Source organism: Ochotona princeps, chromosome 24, assembly GCF_030435755.1.
Source record: "Ochotona princeps isolate mOchPri1 chromosome 24, mOchPri1.hap1, whole genome shotgun sequence".
NCBI classification, from domain to species: Eukaryota; Metazoa; Chordata; class Mammalia; order Lagomorpha; family Ochotonidae; genus Ochotona; species Ochotona princeps.
In genome coordinates, this window is record NC_080855.1 from 2,439,095 (window position 1) to 2,462,577 (window position 23,483).

The 23,483-nt window shown below is 42.2% G+C and overlaps 2 protein-coding genes across 2 annotated transcripts in view; both read right to left on the bottom strand.

Moving 5' to 3' along the window:
• LOC101531236 (cytochrome P450 3A6) overlaps nt 1-23,483 on the bottom strand; it is a 330,285-nt gene that overhangs the window by 147,183 nt on the left and 159,619 nt on the right. The window lies entirely within an intron of this gene.
• LOC131483217 (cytochrome P450 3A6-like) overlaps nt 1-23,483 on the bottom strand; it is an 84,315-nt gene that overhangs the window by 5,328 nt on the left and 55,504 nt on the right. The window contains exons 6-11 of the mRNA XM_058680729.1: nt 19,817-19,905; nt 17,743-17,891; nt 14,626-14,753; nt 13,555-13,621; nt 10,495-10,655; nt 3,249-3,475 (exon numbers count right to left, since the gene is read on the bottom strand). Of these exons, the coding sequence (XP_058536712.1) occupies nt 3,249-3,475; nt 10,495-10,655; nt 13,555-13,621; nt 14,626-14,753; nt 17,743-17,891; nt 19,817-19,905 (821 nt within the window). The remainder of the gene's footprint in view (nt 1-3,248; nt 3,476-10,494; nt 10,656-13,554; nt 13,622-14,625; nt 14,754-17,742; nt 17,892-19,816; nt 19,906-23,483) is intronic.

The following is a 23,483-nucleotide window of genomic DNA, read 5'->3' on the forward strand; positions in this document are numbered from 1 at the left end:
TTATCTTGAAGGTTAAGTTAAAATTCTAGTCATATTAATTCCTGGATGGTTGATGATTTTAATGAAACGATGTTTATATAGTTACTGAAGAGACTAAAGAAACATTTTAATTAAAACATATTCTAAATAAAAATACATAAAATGTTAAACCCTCCCAAAAAAAAGAAATGATGTTTATATTGAGGAAATGATCATGAGATATAGTCATTTGCTTTTGACACAATGCTGAAAACCTTAGCTCACCAGCAAGAACAGAAATCAGGCTGAAATACAGGTCATGCCAAGCTAGGCTTTTACACATACTGGTTTGCATGAGCCAGGGATGGGAGTAGACTGAGCAGGGCCAGGTTCCATCACCCACCAGTGATTATCAGAATGGAGGATAGGGAAGGTCATGTCAGGTTACAACATCTAAGGCAAAGGCCAAGACAGGTGAGGGGCTGTGCCAACCTGGGTCAAAGCAACCACTGGCATGCACATGATCTATGGCTGGAAACAGGCCTGGGGGGGAACTAAGGGGACACCCTGGCTGGGTTGGGGTTCCCACTGGTGAGTGCCGGAGTCAGAGCCACATTCTGGTCTGGATATGGCTGCAGTGCCCCTTGGAACAAGTGTGGACTGGGGCTGGGTGCACAAAAATGGACTAGACTCCAGCACTATCTGGTGCTCTGGAAGACCTGGGTAGGTGTAGGACAGACTAGGTTAGGTCTTCACCCCTATTTTGCCGTGCATGAGCTGTGTCTGGGTGTGGACAAGCCTTGGCTGGGCTGAAACATCCAAAAGTAACAACCAGAATGGGTTGAAGGCCAGTCAGGAAAGGCCACTGTTGCTGCTAGGACAGGATTGGTAAACTGAGTAGGACTGGCCCATGGACCCACCAGTATGCATGAGATCTGGCACTGGGAGAGGCTCTGATGGAGACGCTTGGAAAACTCCTCTGCCAGGACTAAGTCCATGCAGGTGAGCACAAGAACCACGATAGGGAGCAGCCCAGACCAGGCCATGGAAAGGTAACCAGCAGCATACATTTGGCATGGGTCGGGGCCACATCATGCTGAACCAGTTCACATCACCCACTGGCAAATCCAATCACCAGAATAGAGTGTGGGTATGGCCAGGCTTGAACACAACACATACCAGTACATGTTATGACTGAGACTGGGTGCCTGCTGGGCTGGGCTAGTCAATAACCCACACCAGCATGAGCTGGAATTGGTGTGGGCCAGGCCAAGTTACAGCACCCACTGGCAAATGTTGGGGTGAGGTGGGCCTTGGTACACTGGGCCACAGCACCCAACCAGCACACGTGAGAACCAGGGACAAAGGGGGAAAAGCTGGTAGAGGAAATGTGGAGGGCTCCCCTATTGAACAGCCACTCTCACTGGAGAGCCTGAGTTGGAATGGGGCTGACCAGACCAGGCAGGGCAACAACAACTATGGGCCTCATATGAGCTAGATCAGGAAAAAGCCAGGCTGGGCTAACTGTTCCTACTGGTACAACCATAAATCAGAGTGATTGAGGGTTGGTTGGGCTTTGCTGCAGCATCATTTGGCACATGCTGGCACTGGGGGCTAATTCTGTCAAGTGAACCTACAGAACCATCTGCAAAGTGCATGATCTGGGAATGGGAATGGGCCCAGTAGGGAAATAGTAGGCACCTCCTACTGGATAACATGAAAACCAAGACTGGGGCAGACCTGGCTGGACAGAACGGCACCCATCAACATGTGTGTGGACTGCATAGTGGGGCTGCTTGGGTTGAACTAGGCTTCAATGACTACTGACATGTATGAGAGCTGAATGGGATATGGGATAGACTGGACCAGTCTGCCATACGTACTGATAAGCACAAGAATCAGGGCAGGGGGCGGGCCTGGTGGGGGTTATTGATAGTCATCCCAACTAAGCTGCAGCTCTCACTGGTTTGTGTGAGGGCCAAGAGTGTGGTGGCAGAATCAGGCTGGACTGCAACACCCATTGGTTAGTGTGGAAGACAGGGCTGGAAACAGAACTGACCCAGCAATTGCAACCACCAGCACATGCATAAACTGACTGGGGCGATAGACTGTGCCGGACCATTCCATGACACAGCTAAATAGCAGTTAATCAAAATAATGACACACATTTGCCATTGAACATGAATGAAGCTATACAAGGTACAAGTCCTGAATCTGCAGGACACACAGATTTGCTGGCCCGTAACATAAAGGTTAGGTCAACACTGATTTGCTTTTCCATAAATATCATATGGAGACTCTGTGCTAGCACTAGAGGTGACATAGACCACAGACGTTTCTATCATCAGAAAGTCCTTTTGACAAAAACATCTGGATTTTAAGATTCCTGACTTACCAGCCAGTGCCCTACAAAACCTTGGTCATTTTTATTTGCCCATGCAATAATGGCAGCAAGTCAACCATTTCCAGAATGTACAATGTGCCCAAAACCTGTCATACACTGCTAGTTCCCAGAAGAGCAAACAGCTTCACTTGATCTTAGCCAAAAGCTGAGAAGCGATGAGCAAACAGCTTCAACAGCCAGTTACTTCACACTGAAAGGAGTCTCACTACCAAGAGGGCGTGTGAGCTGCCACAGAACGGCACCCAGAACCAGCACCAAGGTGTCTGGCCTCTCTTCTGTCCTCACTAACTCCTCTGTCCATCAGCAATGAGGACATCTCAGCACAGCCTGAGGTTTTATAATTGCTTTAGAGGAAGAGGCCATCAGACACAAGGTGGAAATGTTTCCTATAGGTGCAATGACTGTAAATCAGCCAAAGTGAAAACCTGAAAACAAAAAAAGCCTATACACCTAAAATAAGGCATCGGTTAATAGATTAAACGCAAACATCACCACAATTATGTGAGTTTTCACATGTATATAGAATTGTATGTGTATCAGTGGAAGACAACATGCAGGATCCCCATCACACAAATATCCAGAAGCTCAAATCTCTTACATAAAATGCAACAGCATTTTCACAGTCTCCTGTATAACTTAAACACTGTCTAAGCAATGTAAAATAGATGCTACATAAATAAGTTTGGAACCGTGGATGATGACAGTTACTTTTTTCTATAGTTTTGTTAATAAATACCACTTTTATCATAAGAAAAACTACTAAAAACAAAAGCAAATACATGAAAAAGATTCCACCATCACAAGTTTGTTAGATGTACTAACAGATACCAGAATATTTTGAACCAGCCTGGGTCAAGGTAGCCTCCCCTTCCCAGAAATCCTGTACCTTTCAGGGCAGAAATCATAAGGTTCTGTCCAGTACTTTGGATCTCGGTGAAGGGCATAGCTCGGCATCACCACAGCTGTACCTTTGGGAATGAATACCCCATTAATTTCAACATCTTTCTTACAGATTCTCTCAATTCTTCCTGCAATTGGGTATAATCTGAGAGTTTCATTCACCACCATGTCCAGATACTCCATTTGCGACACAGCATCATAAGTGACAAGTGCCTGGGAAAAAAGAAACAGGTTTTGATAAACTGAGATTTGAAATTGATTTTAAACTCAGTCTATGCAATGCTGTTGAAGCATTGTGAGCTTCAGAGGATAAGTCACAGTGATGAAAGATACTGGCTTTAAAAAAGCACTTAATGATAGTTACATCATTTGCCCTGCTCAGTGAATGATACATTCCAACTCAGGAGACTTGGAGGTCAATTCCCTAAAGAGGCCTAGAAACCCTCAAACTGACCATATAATCAACCAATCAGCCAACCAATCAACAAATGTCTCTGTGTCTCTCTCTCTTTCTCTCTCTCATGTGTATGAGTGAAATTACAGAGTACACCACTGCTCCCAAAGAAAAAATGTCAGTCACTGCCACCATTTAGAGAGATCAGATGTGTTGCCAGAGAAATAAGACATAGAAGAAAGAAAATCCATACTCTGCATAAGACATTTATTTTAAAGTCCCTGATTTAAAACTGCTTTGATCACAATATACAATCTGAACAGACAAAAGGTCATAACTGTCATGTAACAGGCAAAGCCACAACCTGTAATGCCAGCCTGTCATGAACAAGACCGGTGTCCTGGCTGCTCCACTTCCATTCCATTTGACAGCTAATGACTGAGGAAAGCAGCACAACATGGTCCTCCAAATCACTACCTGTCCAGATAAACCCTGAATATAAATGGCTTAAACTCATCAAGCAAATGTGATAGACTAATGGACTGGATCAAAAAACAAAATCTATCTATTGCCTAAGGAGACACATCTAAGCAACAGAGATATGTAGAAACCTAAAGTGAAAGGATGGAAAAGGATATTCTAGGCTAATTGAAAGGAAAAACAATCTGATGTACCCATTCTTATATCAGATAATAAAAACATCTATGTGAAAAATATTTCATCATTATGTGAGATAATGATCAAAGAATCTACTCAACAAGAAGAAATTACCATTATAAATGTATATGCATCAAATGCCAGGGTATCTAGCTATGTGAAACAAATATTAATGGATCTAAAGGAAGAAACAGACTGAAGTATGATAACAGAGGGGACTTTAAAACCCCACTAACCTCAATGGACAGACCGATGAGACAAAAACTCAGCAAAGAAGACAGCTCACTCAGACAATAGAACAAATGGATGTAATTACTATCTGCAGAACTTTTCATCCTATAAACAGAATACATTTTTTTCATCAGTACATGGAACTTTCTCCAGGAATGACCATGTTATACACCAAAAATAACCTCAAAAATTTTAAAAATCAAAAGAATACCAGGCATCTTCTCAGACCATCATGGAGTAAACTAGCGACCAAAAAGACAAAAGACTCCACAAAATATGCAAATACTTGAAAACTGAAAAATATACTGCTAAATAAAGAATAAGCTGTGCCTCCAGGGCAACACAGGTCGTCTCATGCCGACACATGGTGAGCTGCTCCCAGGCCTGCCTGACGGAGCCCCAGGAGCTGACCTCTCGGAGGTAGGTCTCTGGCTTTGTTAGGCAGGTCCGGCCCCTCCTACTGCTCGCTCTGGCCTGAGCTGGGAAGGGGCGGGTCCTTGAGTCCGGGATTTTCAACTTCCTGCAGCCGCCTGGCTGCGGAGGCCCTCCAGGGCAACACAGGTCATCTCATGCCTGCTTTGCACGCACCAGCCACCACGTGCACGTGGTGAGCCACTCCCCGGCGGCCAGTGCACCATTTGGCACCAGGCTCTGCTTGCTGGCCGCCTGGCAGGGGAGCTCCGGAATTTTGATTCTTTGATGCGCTGCTTAGGTATCTCCATGCTGAACCCACAGTGCTTTGGAGCTGTGACTCAATCCTAAAGATTCCCAATGACAGTAAATCTGCCTCTGAAGAACCTGTAATTACTTAATAATGCTGAGCACTGAATACCAGTTCATTCAAAAGGTCAGACTCCGGGCATGCCCAGCAGGATGTCCCCATTACCTGCCATTATGATGGATCAGCAGAGGAGTCACACGGGGCAGCGCCATGACATTAACTAGCACTCGAGAACCATATCCGGTAGTGGGTTGTATGGGGGGTGTAAGCCACAACCTGTGAAAATTCTAACCCCACTGGGTGACTTAGGAGTGGGGATGGTGACACTGTAAGCTGGGTGAGACCAAGGAGCTTAGCCACAGTGTTTAGGGCAGGGATTGCGACAGGCAACGGCTGTGCTGAGCTGAGCCAGAGCAACCACTGGCATGCTTAACACTGGCTGTGATCAGGCCTGATTGGGGACCTGGGGGGAGATCCTGGCTGGGTGAAGGTTCCCACCAAGGGGCGCACACGCTGGAATGGGGCTGCGTTCTGGTCAGGACACAGTTGTAGCCTCCCTTGGCACAAGTGTGGACTGGGACTTGGCACACCGGGCCGGGTCAGACTGCAGCACCTTCTGGTGTTCTGGGTAGATGTGGGATGGCATAGGCTGGGTTTCAACAACAACTGAGCCGTGTATGTGCTATATGTGGGTATGGACCAGCCGTGGCTGGGCTGAAACATCCAACAGCGGGAACCAGAGTGGGTTGGAAGTCATAAAGAAAGGTCGTTGCTCTTGCTAGGACAGGAGATGAACTGGGTGATGCTGGCCCACGGACACACTGGTATGCATGAAACCTGGCACCAGGAGGGGTTCTGAGAGAGGAGCCTGAGCAACTCCTCTGACAGGACACGGATCCTGCAGGTAAGCACGGGAAGCACGGAAGGAAACAGCCCAGAAAAAGTGCACCACTGGCATGCATTTGGCATGGGTTGGGGGCGGACCAGGCTGAGTCAGTTCGCGAACACGAGCGCCAGAGCAGAGTGTGGGTCGAGCCACTTTCGGTCATGAAAAAGTAGGATACAACACAGAATACCAAGGTGAGGCTGCCTGTGCCAGATGAGACCGCAATACCCAACCAGCACATGTGAGAATCAGGAAGGGAGGGGCAGAGCCGACAAGGGAATAAGGGATGGTTCCCTTACTGGACAGCTACTCCCACTGGACAGCATGTGCTGGGACCAGACTAGGCAGAGCTACAACACCTGTGGGCCTCATGTGGACCAGATCAGGGAAGAGCCAGGACAGGCGGACTATTCCTACTAGTGTTAACAAAACTGGAGGGGGTGAGAGCTGTCGGGGCTTAGCCGCACCATCAGCTGGCACTAGGGGCCAATAGTGTCAAGTCCAACCACAGAGCCACCTGGAGAGAGCATAATCCGGGAGTGAGAGTGACCTGGGAGGGGAATAGTGGGCTCCCCCCTCTTGGGTTAACACTTCAATGGGAGGGCACAATAATAACTAGGACAGGGGCTGGGATGGCTAGACAGAGAGGTACTCAACAACATCCATGAGGGCTGGACAGTTAAGCTGGTTGGATGGAACTAGGCTCCAATGTCCTTTGACATTTGCGAGAGCCAAATGGGATGTGGGGCAGACTGAACTAGGCTGCTACACATGCTCGCAAATCAGGGCAGGGGCGGGCCTCATGGGGGTCACTCTGACCAGGCTGCAGCTCCCACTGGTTGGTGTGATCCCCTCAACCAAAATGGCAGGGTTGGAACCTTAACCAAGAAAAGACAGAAGACAGAACAGGTCAGTCAACCACCACAGCTATATGTTGGCAGCGAAACACTGGAACAAAGGGAGACTCTGTGATGGACTATGTCAATTAGTAGATTATTCAACAGATTCATCGTGTCTGGAGTGTTGAGATTGGCAGCAACGCATAACTGGTGAACTACCGGGACCACTTGAGCAAGGATCTCAGAGCATGCCCTACACACGGGACCTGGTGTGGGTGGGAGACTGGGTGGGGCTTCTCCTTAATATTCCCTTTAGCCCTTGTAACTTTTTACCCTGATCAACAATGTAAAGATTGCCAAAATATAATTTTTTTAAAAAAGAATAAGCTGTGGAAGAAACCAAAGGGGAAATTTTTAAAATGCTTGAAATTAATGAAGGCATCAACAACATATGAAAGTAAAGGGACACAATCAAGGCAGTGTTAAGAGGAAAGTTCATTTCAATCAACACTATGTCAAGAAAATAGAAAATCGGCTATACATACATCTGAAAAGGCCTAGAAAAATAACAGTAAAACAATGCCAAGATTAGCAGGTAAAAAGAAATAACCAAAATAAGGAAGAAAATAAACCAAATAGAGACCAAAATAACATACATAAGATCAATGAATCAAAGAGTTGGTTCTTCGAGAAAATTAACAAAATAGATTCTCCATTACCCAATTATCCAAAAATAAAAAGGAAGTAGAAGATACAAATCACTAAAATCACAGATGAGGCTAATTACTGGTCGTCTATGCACCAAGACCCCATGGGGGTGCCAGCTCATGTACTGACTACTCCACTTCTCATCCAGCTCCCTGTTCGTGGCCTGGGAAAGCAATAGAGGATGACCCAATGCCTTGGGACCCTGTACCAATCAGGGAAACCAGAGGGGACTTCTAGTTCCTTGCTATATATTGGCTATACTCTGACCATTGCAGCAACTTGGGAAGTGAAACAGCAGACAGAAGATCTTTCTCTTTGTATGTCATTCGGTCTGTAAATCTATTTTTCCAATAAAAATAAATAAATCTTTAAAAAAGCTTCAGATACAACAAAGGAAAGACAACAATAGATACCTCAGGCATACATAGAATGATCAGGGAATATTACAAGTAATTATTGGATAGCAGCCTGCAGAGATAAGAAGCAAGACCCCCACCTGTCACATTATACAAAAATCAGCTCTAAATGGATCCAGGATCTGTATCTGCACTCAGAGACCATCAGACTATTAGAGAAAAACATGGGAGGCATACTGCAAGATACAGAAATTGTGAAAGATTCTTAGGAAATTCACCAAAAGCACAGGCAGTCAAAGCCAAAATAAATAACTGGGATTATACCAAACTAAGAAGTTTCTGTTCAACAAAGGAAACGAGCAACATTAAGAAGCAACAAGCAGAATGGGAGAAAATCTTTGCATATTACACAACAGATAGGCTACTAATATCCAGGATTTACGATGAGCTTCAGAAACTCAGTTAACATAAAAACAAACAACCCTGAGAAGAAATGGGCCAAGGAAATAGATATTTTTCAAAAGAACAAGTTCAAATAGCTAATAGACATCTGAAAAAATGCTCAGGCTCCCACATTGAAATTCCACTTAACTCCAATGAGACTGGCCAACATTCAGAACTCCACTAACAACACCTGTTGGTGTGATTGTGAGGGAGAAATGTGCCACTCTTCACTACTAGTGGGAATGTAGACTAGCACAACCACTATGGTAATATGGAGAGTACTAAGAGAACAGAAAATTGATCTGTCATATGACTCAGTTATCCCACTTCTGGGAACATATCCAAATGAAATAAAATAAATATATGAGAAAGGGATCTGTAAACCTATATCTACAGCAGCACAAGCTACAATAGCCAAGACATGGAAACAACCCAGATGCCCATGAAAAGAAAAGTGGTTAAAGAAACTGTGGTACATCTGCTCCATAGGATATTATTCAGCCACTAAAAAGAATGAAATTCTACCAGTTACAACCAAATGGTTCCAACTAGAGACCATTGTGCTCAGTGAAATAAGTCAATTCCACAAAGACAAGTATCACATGCTCCCTCTAATATAAGGCAGCCTTCATGCAAAATACAAGATCAACATATATGTATATGTAAATATGTATATACATATATTTATCTAGAGGAACTGTGTAATGGAAGCAAGTACACTGTGAAATGAAGATACATAGCAGTATGCATCTGTACTTCTGAATAAACAGTGGAATCCCAATGAAACTGTTAAATGTATCTTGACAATAGGATGCTTGACTTTCTACCATTGTCTATACCCACAATTTTATGATACACTGAAAAATGATGGGCTGTTTCTGAAGGACTATACCATTGCTACAGGAGAAACAATGGGGCACAGGGAGGATGGAAAGGGAAATCCCTGAGGCTAAAGAACTGTATCACGAAAAACTGAAGTAAAAAAAAAAAAGAAGAATGAACATGTACCAATAGTTTCAGTTCCTATAAGCTACTGAGAGTCCAGAAGCAGCTCCTGATGTCTGGCTTGGCTTGGCTTGGCTTGGCTTGGCTTGGCACTGCACTGGCCATAACGACCACTCGGGAAGCAAACCAGCATATGTATCTGCCTCATTCTCTCTAGCTCTAACATTCAAAATAAGTGAATAAGTAACTAAGTAGGTAATTGAGTAAATCGTTTTTTGTTTTAATTGCACAAATGAGAACTTGGACTATTTCTATCCTACACTTACCAAAAAAGAGCTTAAAATGATGTTAACATGGCAACAATTTCAGTTTTGATGGAAAGAACAAGTTCAAGAACAAAAACAAGATAGGAACCCCCTCCAGCTCAATTCACTGTTGATAGAATGTCTCTCAGGTATAGCTTCAGCTGTCAGCTGCAAACTCGGAAGAAGACCCTATTTACCTTGCCACCAAACAGCCACAAACCCAGACATGAGGTTACATAATATGAGCCTATCGCTTGGTGTTATCTTGGAGAGACTGAGTTTGACTCAAGAGCCAGAGACCCTGAGTCATCTCTTTTCTCCTTTACCACTGGTGGTGTGACTGGAGGATGAGATGTGCAGGAAGCAGAGCACAGTCGGCCTCCCCAGGCCAGGCCCACTCAGCCAACAGCTAGAACAGACCAAGTCCAGCCACTTGAAGCAGAGCTAATGACCACAAACCTGAGCAACAGGGACTCCCTATAGGTGCCACCATGGTTTTGCAGGTGTTTTTGACTTGGCACAGACATCCAGGACCAACACCGATTTACAAAGGTCTTACAATTCAGTGAGTAGCATTCATCATTTTGTTTCTTCATGTGTTTTCTTCTTCAGTTTTTTTTTCTAAATTTGTCAGTGAAAGTATCCAGGCCACACATTTACAACCATTCCCGTGCACAGTGCTGTGGAGGTTTTCTATCAAGACACTCTCTCTGCCAGTGTCCCTGCCGTTTGTATTACCCACTCACCTTACTGGGCAAAGCTGCATCAATCTCCTCCTGTAGCTTCTGCTGGACATCAGGATGAATGGCCAAAAGGTACATAATAAAGGAGAGCGTACTGCTAGTGGTCTCATAGCCAGCAAAAAGAATGATAATTGACTGGGCTACAAGCTCTATATCACTCAGAGCTAAAAAGAGAAGAAACACATGTTAAGTAAAGTTGATGAGTATGAATCAAACCAGTAGAGGAATAAATTCCACCTAAGGATAAATGTTTGTACTTGATGAGGTAAGCTGTGATCTACGATACCAGCATTCCATACAAATGATGGATTCAAGTCCAGGTGCTCCACTTCCTATTCAAAGCTAAGCTAAAGCACCTGGAAAAGCAGCAAAAGAGACCCAAGGACTTAGGCCCATACACCCAAGCGGGAGTCTTGGATAGAGTTCCAGCCTCCTGGCTTCTGCCTAAACCAGCCCCAGCTGTTGCAGTCATTTGGTCTGTGAACCAGCAGATGACAGAGCACACACTTTCACTCTTGTTCTCTCACTCTCTAACTCTGTATTTCAAGTAAATAAATAAGAAAAGGAACAAAAAGTTCACATAAACCTTCAAAATACCCAGAAGAAAAAAACTGAAAATTCAGAACCAAACAATGTGTGGTATTCACACTAATGTCGACTATACAGATAGAAAAAAGGAAGGTCTGTCTCTACATCTTTCTGTAGCTCTTAAATAAACAAATAAGTAAATAAATAAATAAATAAATAAATCGTTAAGCAAAGAACTGCACATGTCCAAACTCTACCCTAGGAGCATAAAATCAAATTCTCACTTTTCATGCAACATGAGAACCTAGTATGCACAACCTGACTTGAGAAGCATGGGTTATACTTTTGAAAGGCATCAAGTATGACAAGATCTGAGGCAGAGCTTAAAGACCACAATATCAGATTGTAAAGAAATTCAGAGAAAGAAAAGGATCAGAGATTCATCCTAGTCAGTTGAGGAGCAGTAAAATAGCTGGTAATGGAATGTATCAATAGAAAATCATGGGTCAGCATGAGATACTGAAAGATGGGATACAACAACGCCTGCAAAATCATGGCCTGAATGCCCTCCTCTCAAGTGCGTGCTCCCTGTAGTTCCTTTCCTCATGTTCCCAATCCAGCCCTTGTGGTTATGAGCTGGCATCTCTCTAAATTTTAATTCTGAAAGAATCTAAAATCTGAAAAAATTATCTGTTTGATCAACTCTGATTATGACATTTAGGTATCTACAACACTGAAATAAACATACCTACCCTAACTAAACAAATTATGTTCTAAAACATATGAGATTAATGTGAAAAATGTCTACAGAGTCCTGGTTTACCACTGACAATTTCTATGATATAATTGTGAATAACTTCAAAATGCTTTCTCCATGTTAACATAAACCTGTTGATACTGTAATGAAAATGGACTAGAAACTCAAACCACACATCTCTAGTTTGTCACAGTCACCTTTAACTATGTTGTCCACTTTCAAATTTTCATTAAGAATTTGAACTATAATATTGCAACAAGGTGGAGGAATCCCCCATGGGGGAAGGGTTTGGCAAGGGGTGGGGGGAATCCTAGAGCCTATGAAACTATGTCACATAATGCAATGTAATTAATAATAAGAAAAAGAATGCAATCTAAAACTTTGTTTACTTGCACTGCTGTATGCCAAATATGCATGCTGCATATGTCTGGTGATTAATATACTGAACACTGAAACTATAGAGTATTTTCTTTATCAAAGAAAGCCATGTTAAGGTAAATGACAGAGAAGTGAATATACTGGTTAACATATTGGTTAAGATGCCTATGGGATTCAAATCCAATTGCAAAATGCTTGTTTCCAAGTCACATTTCCAGCCTCAATTCAAGTTCTCTGCTAATTCAGACCCTGGACTACACTGGCCATGAATCAAATAATTGGGTTTCCTCCACCATGTAGAAGACACGGATTCAGTTTCTGGATCCTGGCATCCTGATTCATCTGTGGGCAATGTGAGTATCTGGGGACTGAATTGGTATTTGAAAAGTGCATACTCACTCTGTCTCTCTTCTCTTTCTCTCTCTCCATCCCTCCCTCAAAATATAATAAGAAAAATTTAAATTATAGGCCATCTTAACAAAATATGAGTGAGAAGGAATGTAGACATTGATAGATTTACACAGATGTACTGGAATCAGTCCATCCTACTATCTAAGCCAATTGTTAAGTGCTTCATAATTTTGCCAAAGGGTCGGCAAAATACTAGTAGGCTGAAAAATGACCATCATCAGAAAATCTACATCAAAGAAAAAGGATATGAACTGGGGAGGAGGTGTTTGAGAAAAATGAGACATGAGAAGATGGAGAAAATAAAGACCTATTGACACCATTAAATATCATACATTTGGAAGTATTTTATTTCTAGCTCTGTATAGATAAATTTAATTTTCCTTGTTTTGATTACAGGAATAATCTAGAAAGCAGACACCTCAGTAGCAATAATCACTTCCAGTTCCCAAAAATGATGAGTAGGAAGTCATTTCACATCCAGTGAGTGATCGTGGTTTCACTTGAGAGCCATCAGTGCACGATGAAACTAGCAGGTGGAGGTTGAGGAGAAACTGCAAACAAACTCTCCAAGGTTTCTCCCACAGGGTGCATGTGTATTACAAACAGAAAAATGGAATTTCACAGGCTATTAGGCCACAGAGCACACTTCCACCAAGCAGTCCCAGTTAATACAAGAGCTCCGGACAAGTTCCACATCTAGATGAACATTTCCAGGTAGACACTCGGATTCAGGGATCTGTATGTGACTGGGGATCCACCTCTGTTCTACCAACAACTGTGATCCACCAGCCATTCACTGGTTTTCCAGAATGAAATGCATGGTTCACCTCGTGCTCATGCCACAGGCTGGGAGAATTCACTCTGACCTCCACTGATAACATCTGAACATGCATCTCTGCAGGCCGGCAGAAATGCTCATCTGCCTCAAAAATGTCATGTATGTTTAGGAACAAACCGTGCCTCAGAACTTCCCATCCATTCATAATTACCTTTGTAGGAATTGATTTCTTCGGAATTCTGGGAGTTAATCATCAGTTGCAGAAAATCTGCTCGGTGCTGAAACAGAAATGTCAAAGACAAGATAACCCTATGTTAGAAGTACACCATTGCACCGGCTTTCTCAGAAGTCCCCTCTCAAGTCCAAGTCTCACTGGAGTTGCCTGAGTCACCAGTGAACAAAACTACCCATCTGTACGTCTTAGAGGCATTTCCCCAAGGAAAATCCAGCCACACTGTCCACTTGCTTTCTAATCCTGAGTTTTTCTGGCTTTTGAACACAGCTTCCCAGCAAAAGAAGCCTCTGCTCCTTCTACTGTCACGCTTGGTCAGCAAGTCCTTTCTGTTCTCCCTTGGCTCTTACTCAATAACTGCACAGATTAAACTCCCACAGATCCTTACCAATGTTCAGGTGTAAATTTTCAAGTATTTCACGTCAAAAAAACAGACATACTAAATTCATTGACACCCAGGTATCTGGTCCTGTTTACCAACGTGCAAACATCCCTGTACAGAACTCCAGACCACACAAAAACAATGTCCAGTTAGCCAGTTTACAGCCTCAATGCCCAGAGAAGACCACTGACCCAAACAAGCCATGAGGTTTGCAAATACAACATAGACACTCTCCCATCAGGTAGACTAATGGGACCTTTCACAGTATCTTATGTAAAATAAGACACGTGAGATGAAGATGATTCTTTAAAAAGCTAAGCTCTGGGGAAACCACAGTTTCAGTAAATGGTTTCTAAACCCTTATTTTTAAACCTTGACAACTTATTCAGTGGGAGGGAAATGATAAAGTTCCTACCTCAATAGTATTCTTCAAAATACTAGTTGTCTACCTATTGCTACACTGTAAATGTCCTGACTTATTGTCATATTACCTACCCCAAACCACACCTTATTCATATCCCAAAGTGTTAAAAAAAAAAAAACTTTCCTTTATAAACCTAAACTCTCTACCATCAACAAATGCATAGAGAAATATTAAAATCCTATGTTTATAGCCCAAAACCCCAGCAAAAACAAAACATCCAAATGCAAGCAACAATCACATTTACCTTCTGCTTGTCTTTCAGACGATCTTCCTTTATCCTTTCTACAGACATTTTCAAAAAATCAGTAACCTCTTTTGGGAATATACTGACATGTAATGCCTCAAAAACTGGGGTAAGGAATGGAAAGAGAGCTACAGGAGAAAGGAAATAAAGAAATCATAATTAAAAAAAAAAAACAAAGGGCCCGGCGGCGTGGCCTAGCGGCTAAATTCCTCGCCTTGAAAGCCCCAGGATCCCATATGGGTGCCGGTTCTAATCCCGGCAGCTCCACTTCCCATCCAGCTCCCTGCTTGTGGCCTGGGAAAGCAGTTGAGGACGGCCCAATGCATTGGGACACTGCACCCGCGTGGGAGACCCGGAAGAGGTTCCAGGTTCCCGGCATCGGATCGGCGCACATCGGCCCGTTGCAGCTCACTTGGGGAGTGAATCATCGGACGGAAGATCTCCTCTCTGTCTCTCCTCCTCTGTGTATATCTGGCTGTAATAAAATGAATAAATCTTTAAAAAAAAAACAAAATTATGTGACACAATTATCATTTCTCAGTCAGAAGAGTGGTTCTCAACCAAGAAGGATTCCTTCAGCACTTTTTCCTTAGACTTCCAGGCCAATGGCTTGAACAGAGCAACCAATGCCCTTTTCTGCATCTTTGAAATGACAATAGGGATGGATGAAATTCCCTGACTTGTCTACCTTTTATTTATTGGACTATATTCTCTTTGGATAAACTAAAACACTTTGTTGCTGTATTAATAACTGTCTACTTCAAAATGCATTCTATGAATGAATGAAAATGAAACTATAATCAGTAACAAAATGAAACTATAATCAGTAACAGAAAGCAAACAGCAAGATCACAAATATGTGGAAAACAGTCAATTCTCCTGAATCACCAATGGATCAAAGCAGAAATTAAAAGGATAAATACAAACACTTTGCAATCAATAAAACTGAAGTCATTTATGGCAAACCTCAAAGCATATTTTTGTAAGACATAGTGAAAGCACTGCTTAGAAGGAAATATATTGTTATAAATGTCTCAATTTTTTAGAAGTTTCCAATCAAAAATCCAACTTTACATGCTAACACACAAATAATTAGGAGCAAACTAAAATGAAAAAAGAGTAAAGACCAAAGTGGAAATTAATGAAACATACAATATATGACAGAGAAAAATAGATAAAATAAAATGCTTTTTTTCTAAATATCAACAAAATGGCAAGCTTTTAGCTACTCAGATGAACAAATAAAGACACCTGACAAATGACTATCATCAGAAATGAATTACAGGTAATTACATCAACTTCAGAAATAAAAAGAATTATAAAGGGAATCTACTAACAACATAGTTATTAGAAAATTTTCATAAAGTAAATAAAATGAGCAAATCCTATAGACAAATTACAGAATTGAAACAGACGGGAGTAGACAATATGTATAGAACACAAAAATATCAAAATCTGTCTACAATGAAAATCACAGTTCTGGATGAATTGAACGGTGATTTCCATCAAGTATGAAAGATAACTGATACTACTTCTTCACACATATTGGCAAAACACCAAAGAAAAATAGATGCTTCTAAGTTGAATCTATGAGACAGATATTACACTAAAAATAACATTAGACAAATACATCATGAGAAAGATGCAATCCAAGTGTTTGGGATCCTGTAACCCATGTGGGAAACCTGGAAGAAGCTCCTTGGCTTCAGCCTGGCTCATCCTTGGCTGCTGAGGCCACGTGGAGAGTGAATTAGCAGATGGAGGATCTTTTTCTCTCTCTCTGTGTCTTTCAAATAAATAAAAATAAATCTTTAAAAAAAAAAACCTATCTCAAGATCATATAAATCTTTTGCCTTTTACTAAAGGTTTCAGTGGAGAGGAAAAACAAACCTATCTCAAAAACTATCAAAGTATTACACTACAGACCTAAAACTACGCAACTCAAACAGAAAAGTCAAGAGGATTAATTTCATGACCTCAGATTTAACAAGGGATTCATATACTTAATACTCAAATTAGAACCAGAAAAAGGAAAATAGACAAATTGTACATTGCCATAAATTAAACATTTGTACCTAAAAGGAAACTATCAGGACAGTTTTTTAAAATACAAAAGTATGATAAAGTTTTTACAAAGCATATATCTTTTGTTGTTGTTAAAATTAGAATAGAATTTTATTTGTGAAATCCAGATTTTATAAAATTTGTAACAAATTTGGCATATTAATCTTGATATATTTCCATCTCAGATTTTAAAAAATGTCAATGGCTTATCATCAAAATGATTTATATTCAATACTTAGATGGAATAATGTCACCGTATCTTTTAAGTGAATTTTTATCTACAGAGGCGTGAAAATGGTAAATGTAATTTAATTATAATATGATTTAGTTATCAAGTTGAGGATGATCAAAACTGCCATGGGTTACTACTTCTATTCACTAGAGAGACTATGATCAAAAAGATGAAAAAATCAAGCACTGACAAGCAAGTGAAAAAGTTGGAACCTTACACACCTTACACACTCCAGATTGGAAAATAGAATTATAGTAATTGTGATAAACTATTTGAAAGTTATTGAATGAATTAAACACAGAATTACTACCAACAATTCTACTACCAAGCATACACCTAAAAAGATTGAAACACATATTCAAGGAGAAATATGTGCATGACTGCTCATAGAATGCATACGGCTTTCAGTAAACAAAATATGGAATCAATTCAAATGTCCAACAGCTAACGAAAAGATTAATAAACATTGAATGCTATATGACAAGATTCTTTACCATAATTACAAAATACATCATGACACATAAATCAACATTCACAGTCTAACAACAAGTGAAAGATGCCAGTCACAAGTGGACACCTATTATTCCATTTATATAAAGAGTAAATAATAGTCAATCCATGGAGATAGAAAGGAAGATTAGTGAAAATGGGGGGGAGTAGGAATAGTGAAAGAAAGAATAGGATTATTAAATTGACAAAAAAGTTCTAAAACTGGCAATTATGATAGCGTAAATGTACTATTTAAATGGGTGCAGTACAAGCTTTATGAATCAGATCTAAAAGGCACTTTTTAAAAATAGATGAAATAGTACACTACTTACTTATTGAGAGAAGAAAAGGATCAAAGAAATTAAATTTTAATAGCCTGCTGACATTTTTCACAAAGGGATCCTGTGGGTTTCTAAGGGAATCAATGTTCACTCCAAATGATGTGCCAGTGATCACATCCATGCTGTATGCCCCAAAGATTCTGAGGAGAGAGAGACACCAGGGCAATTAAAACCAGCACCTACTTGCCATTATTCAGCTACACATGCAGCAGGAAGTGCTGGGAAAGCACATATCACACACAAAAGGTAGACAGCCACACAGTCCCTGGACCACCTCCTGAGGCAGGCAGTGTGGTTCAGTTGGTTAAGTCTGGTAAGCCCACATCACCACTCAGAGTGCTGGTTCAAGTCCAACCTACACAACTTCTCATATAGTATCCTGCTAATGCATCCTGGGACGTAGAAGATGGTAGTTTAACAACTTAGTCCCCTGGCACCCATGTGGGACCTGGAGTTAGACTTCCAGATCCTTGGCTTCAGCATGGCATACTCTATTGAACCAGCAAATGCAAGATAGCTCCTCTCCACTCTCTCTCCTCTATACCTCTCCCTCTTGGTTCTCACTTCTCTCTTTCTGCCTTTCAAATAAATAAATAGACAGCACCTTTATCAGAGTGGCCAATGTTTCCATCACTCACATTCACACACTTACTATGGGTATACAATGCAGTTGTCTTTGTTCTAGGGGTGTTAGGACTCTGGGAAACTTAAGATACACATCTCAGCTCAAGCAGATCAGGAAATGAAGAGTTACACACCCATAATTGAACAAATTACAACTGTGTCATGTATGTGGATGTACCTGGTGTGGAAGCCCTGGGCTTCAACAGGACAAGGTAACACAATTCACTCTTCCAGGGGACTGAAGAGAGTGCCATTCACCTAGGTTTACCACATCCTAGGGACTATGTACAGAGATGACTTATCTTCAGTACATTACAGAATAGCAACACCTGCTCTGAATGGCAGGAACATCATCCCTTCTTCTCCATTGTCAAAACTCCTAAAAGATCCCTTCTTTCCCATCTCCAGGATCTAAGGTTGCCCTTTATATCTGTAAAATATAAGCCCAAGGATAACACTTGCTAAATATAGTAACACATATCCTCCAATATTTATTCAGAATAATTCATAACTATGTGAACAAGTGTCCCCTGCTTGCCCAGGACAGTCTAACTTTACACAGGTTGTTCCTGAAGAATTCAAAATGAGCCCAGATGGGAGGCTAGAGAGAGAATAGCACAGCAGTTAGGATGTTGTTTTGGAAGCATCATTCCATGTCTGAGTATTCAGGCCAAATATCAACTCCAGCAACAGTTCCAACTTCTTGTGAACGCATATCCTAGTAATAATGGTCAAATCCTCAACCCCTTCCACTTAAGAGAAGATATGTGAATTGAGTCCCAGCTCTTCGCTTCAGCTTAGCGCAGCCTACATTGTTGCAGGCATTTAGGATCAGGAGATGGAATATTTCTCTTTCTCTCTTCCCTTCAAATTAGTATGAATAATCAAATAAGTAGCCCAGTTAGATGATGAATTATTTTATTGACCTGCCCATGGTCTTTACTGGGCCTTTTTCTCTTCAGAGACTCAAGAAATCAGAAGCAACAGAAATATTTCAACATTTCACATTTTTCTAGTATCCTCAGCAAAACCAGGAAGCCATTTCAATTGTTCCTACATACACATTGGACTCTTATGCCCTACCCCCTGTCTCCCAATAAGTACAAAATGCTTCCCCTACTTCTCCAGACCCATTCCATACCATCTACAAACAAATCTGGTACAATCATGTTTCTTCTTTCTACCTATGGATTTTGTATCCCAAATAGCTAAGGTGAAATCAAGCAGGTAACTATTATGTACTCTATTCAAATAAGGTCCCTTCTGTTCCCAACTTCCATGTCTTCAAGTTTCAATTGCCCCCTTTTTGGATGACTCACTGGAGATCTAACAGCATGCACCTGCTTTTGTATGCTCACTATAGTGACTCCAGAAGAAAAATTTCAGCTCCATGGCACACACTGAAAGAGCTCAGAACCCCTGCAACTACATTCATACTTACTTTTTCAAGTCTACAGGTTTGCCTTTCTCTGCTTCCTGTCTCAGGTTTTTCACCAACACATCTCCATACTGGGCAATGATGGGAATCATCTAAGCACAAACGCATATTACCAGTCATAGAGAAATATAGAAATTCAAATAACATAAGATTATGCTTTCTGAATTCATGGAGAAGTGACATCATGTTTCTGTATATATATAGACCACTAATGCACAGTTTAAGGCAGAGACTCAAGTAAGAAGAACACGGATTAGGGGCAGTGCAATGACCCAACAGCCTAGCCCTCTAACTTCAGGCACTGCCATCACCAGTTCATGTTCTGGATGCTCCATTTCCCATTCAGCTCCCTGCTTATAGCCTTGGAAAGTAGCATAAGATGGCCCAAGTCATTGGGACCCTGCACCCTCCCTGGGAGACCCAAAAGAAGCACCTGGCTCCTGGCTTTGGATATGTTTGCCAGCCTCTCTCCTTTCCTTTCCTCTCTCTCTCTCTCTCTGTGCCTTTCCTTCTCTCTCCAAATAATAATAAGTAAATCTGTTTTTAAAATAATCAGCAAAGGTTCATCTGGAAACACAAAAAACCACAAATAGCTAGAACCATTCTCAAGAACAGGAAGTTAGCAGGGGGAATCACAGTTCCGGACCTCTGCACATACTATAGGGCAGTGGTTATCAAAACAGCCTGGTACTGGCAAAAAAAATAGAGAAGAAGATCAATGGAGCAGAATAGAAACACCAGAAGGGAACCCACACAAATACAGTCAATTAATCTTTGACAAAAAGACAAATGACAATCCAGGCAAATGGGAAGGTCTCTTCAATAAATGCTGTTGGGACAACTGGTTGATAGCATACAGAAACAAAATGATAGACCCACATCTCTCACCATACACTAAGATCAAATCTAAATGGATAAAAGATCTAAACCTACATCCAGAAACTTTTGGAAGAAAATGTCCAGAAACTTTTGGAAGAAAATGTTGGAAATACTCTACAAGATCTAGGGGTAGGTCCCGACTTCCTAAAAAGGACTCCAAAAGCATTAGCAATCAAAACCAGAATAAACAAATGGGACCTCATCAAACTAAGAAGCTTCTGTACAGCTAGAGAAACAATCAACAAAGTAAAAAAGCAACCCACAGAATGGGAGAAGACCTTCGCACACGACATAGGTGATAGAGGGCTAATTTCCAGAATATACAAAGAACTACAAAACAACCAAAATACCAAAACAAACAAGCCACTCAAGAAATGGGCACGGGAAATGGGCAAACACTTCACAAAAGAACAAATCCAAATGGCAAATAAACATATGAAAAAATGCTCAAGTTCCCTGGCAATAAGGGAAATCCAAATTAAAACATCAATGAGGTACCACCTAACACCAGTAAGACTGGCCCACATGAATAAAAGCACCAACAACACTTGTTGGCAAGGTTGTGGGGAAAAGGGAACCCTACTCCACTGCTGCTGGGGCTGCAGGTTGGTACAGCCTCTATGGCAATCAGTATGGAGAACATTCAAACAACTGGAAATCTGCAAACCATTTGATCCATCAATAGCACTCCTAGGAATATACCCAAAACACCTGTTTTATGAGAAGCCAACATGCACCCCTATGCTCATAGCAGCACAATCAGTAATTGCAAAAACATGGAAGCAACCGAAATGCCCATCAGCAGAAGACTGGATAAGAAAGCTATGGTTCATCTACTCCATGGAATACTACTCAGCTATTAAACAAAACAAAATGCAGTTCTTTGTGGCCAAATGGGCCAAACTGGAAACCATAATGCTAAGGGAAATGAGCCAATCCCAAAAGGTCAGATACCACATGTTTGCGTTAATTTAAGATGATATGATGTTATGTAAAACATGCTATTTTATGTATATTATGTTATATGTTGTGTATAAACTAAAACTGAATTGACAATGAGATGATCACAGAAGACGGTTAAGATATTGCAATTTGACCCCAACACCATCTGGTGCTCTGCAGGACCAGGGGAAATGTATGACAGACTAGGCTAGGTCTCAGCTCTTACTGAACCATGTGTAAGCTGTATGGGGGTATGGAAGAGCCATGGCTGGGTTGAAACATCCAACAGTAAGAACCAGATTGGGTTGAAGAACAGTCAGGAAACACCACTGTTCCTGCTAGGACAGGAGGTGAACTGAACAGGACTGGCTCATGGACCCACTGGTATGCGCGAAACCTGGCACTGGGAGAGTTTCTGATAGAGGAGCCTGGGCCACTCCTCTGGCAGGACACAGTCCCTGCAGGTAAGTGCAAGAAGCACAATAGGAAACAGCCCCGAACAGGCTATGGAAATTATCCCACTGGTATACACATGGCATGGATTGGCGGCAGACCAGGCTGAACCTGTTCACATCACCCGCTGGTGAGTCCGAGCGCCAGAACAGAGTGTGGGTCGAGCCAGGTTCGGTTGCGACACATACTAGTACACATTGTGGAATGCCAAGGTGAGATGAGCCGTACCGGATGTGGTTGCAGCGCCCAAACAGCACATGTGATAATCAGGGGGAAGAGGCAAAGCTGACAGGGAAATGTGGGCTCCCCTGCTGGACAACTACTTCCATGGGAAAGCGTGAGTCGGGATGGGGGCAGATCAGAATAGGCAGGGCTGTTACACCTGTGGGCCTCATGTGGGCTAGATAAGGGAAGGGCCACAGTGGGCTGACTGTTCCAACTGGTGCAAGCAAAAACTAGAGTGGGTGAGGGTTGGTTGGGCTAGCCACAGTACTAGCTGGCAGAGGCTGGCACTTGGAGCTAATTCTGTCAAGTCAAATGCCAGAACTACCTGGAGAGTGCATAATCTGGGAGTGAGTGTGGCCTAGAAGGGAAATAGTGGGCACCTCCTTCGGGGCTACCACTCTCATTGGACAGCACGAACTCAAGGACAGGGGCAGGGGTGGCTGTACAGAAGGGCATCTGCCAGTAGGTGTGTGGGCTGGATAGTAGGTTGGTTGGGTTGAGATGGGCTTCAATGCCCATCGACACGTGCGAGAGCTAAACAGGATGTGGGACAGACTTGACAAGCCTGCAGTGCGTACTGGCAAACATGGGAACCAGGGTAGGGGGCAGAACTGGTGGGGGTTATGGGGAGTCGCCCCAACCAGGCTGCAGCTCCAATCGGTTTGCGTGAGGACAGAGTATGAAGTGGGCAGGATCGAACTGGACTACAACACCCGTTGGTTCATGAGGAAGACAGGGCTGGAAACAGAACGAACCCAGCAATTCCAACGACCAGCATGAGCATAAGTTGATTGGTGTGACGGACGGTGTCGGACTCTGTACTAGCAAACTCGCACAAGAATCAGGCCTGGGATCATCTCAGATGAAGTTTCTTTGGAGATCCCTCCAACTGAACTGCTGATCTTAGAACCCCAGCCATGAAGAGACTGTCAGCCAGTGGATTCTGAATAGGATTCATTGTGATTGGAACTGAGAGATTGGCAGCAATCCAGAACTGATGAACTATCAAAACTGTATGAGCAGGACCCTCAGAGTGCGCCTCCCGTTGGGGATCTGGGTTGGGTGGGAGGTTGGGTGGGGCTTTTCCCTTTGTTTTTTTTCCCTGACCCCAGATACAGGGTAAAATGATATTGATGTGGAAACAATGGTATTACCAACTTTCACCCTATAG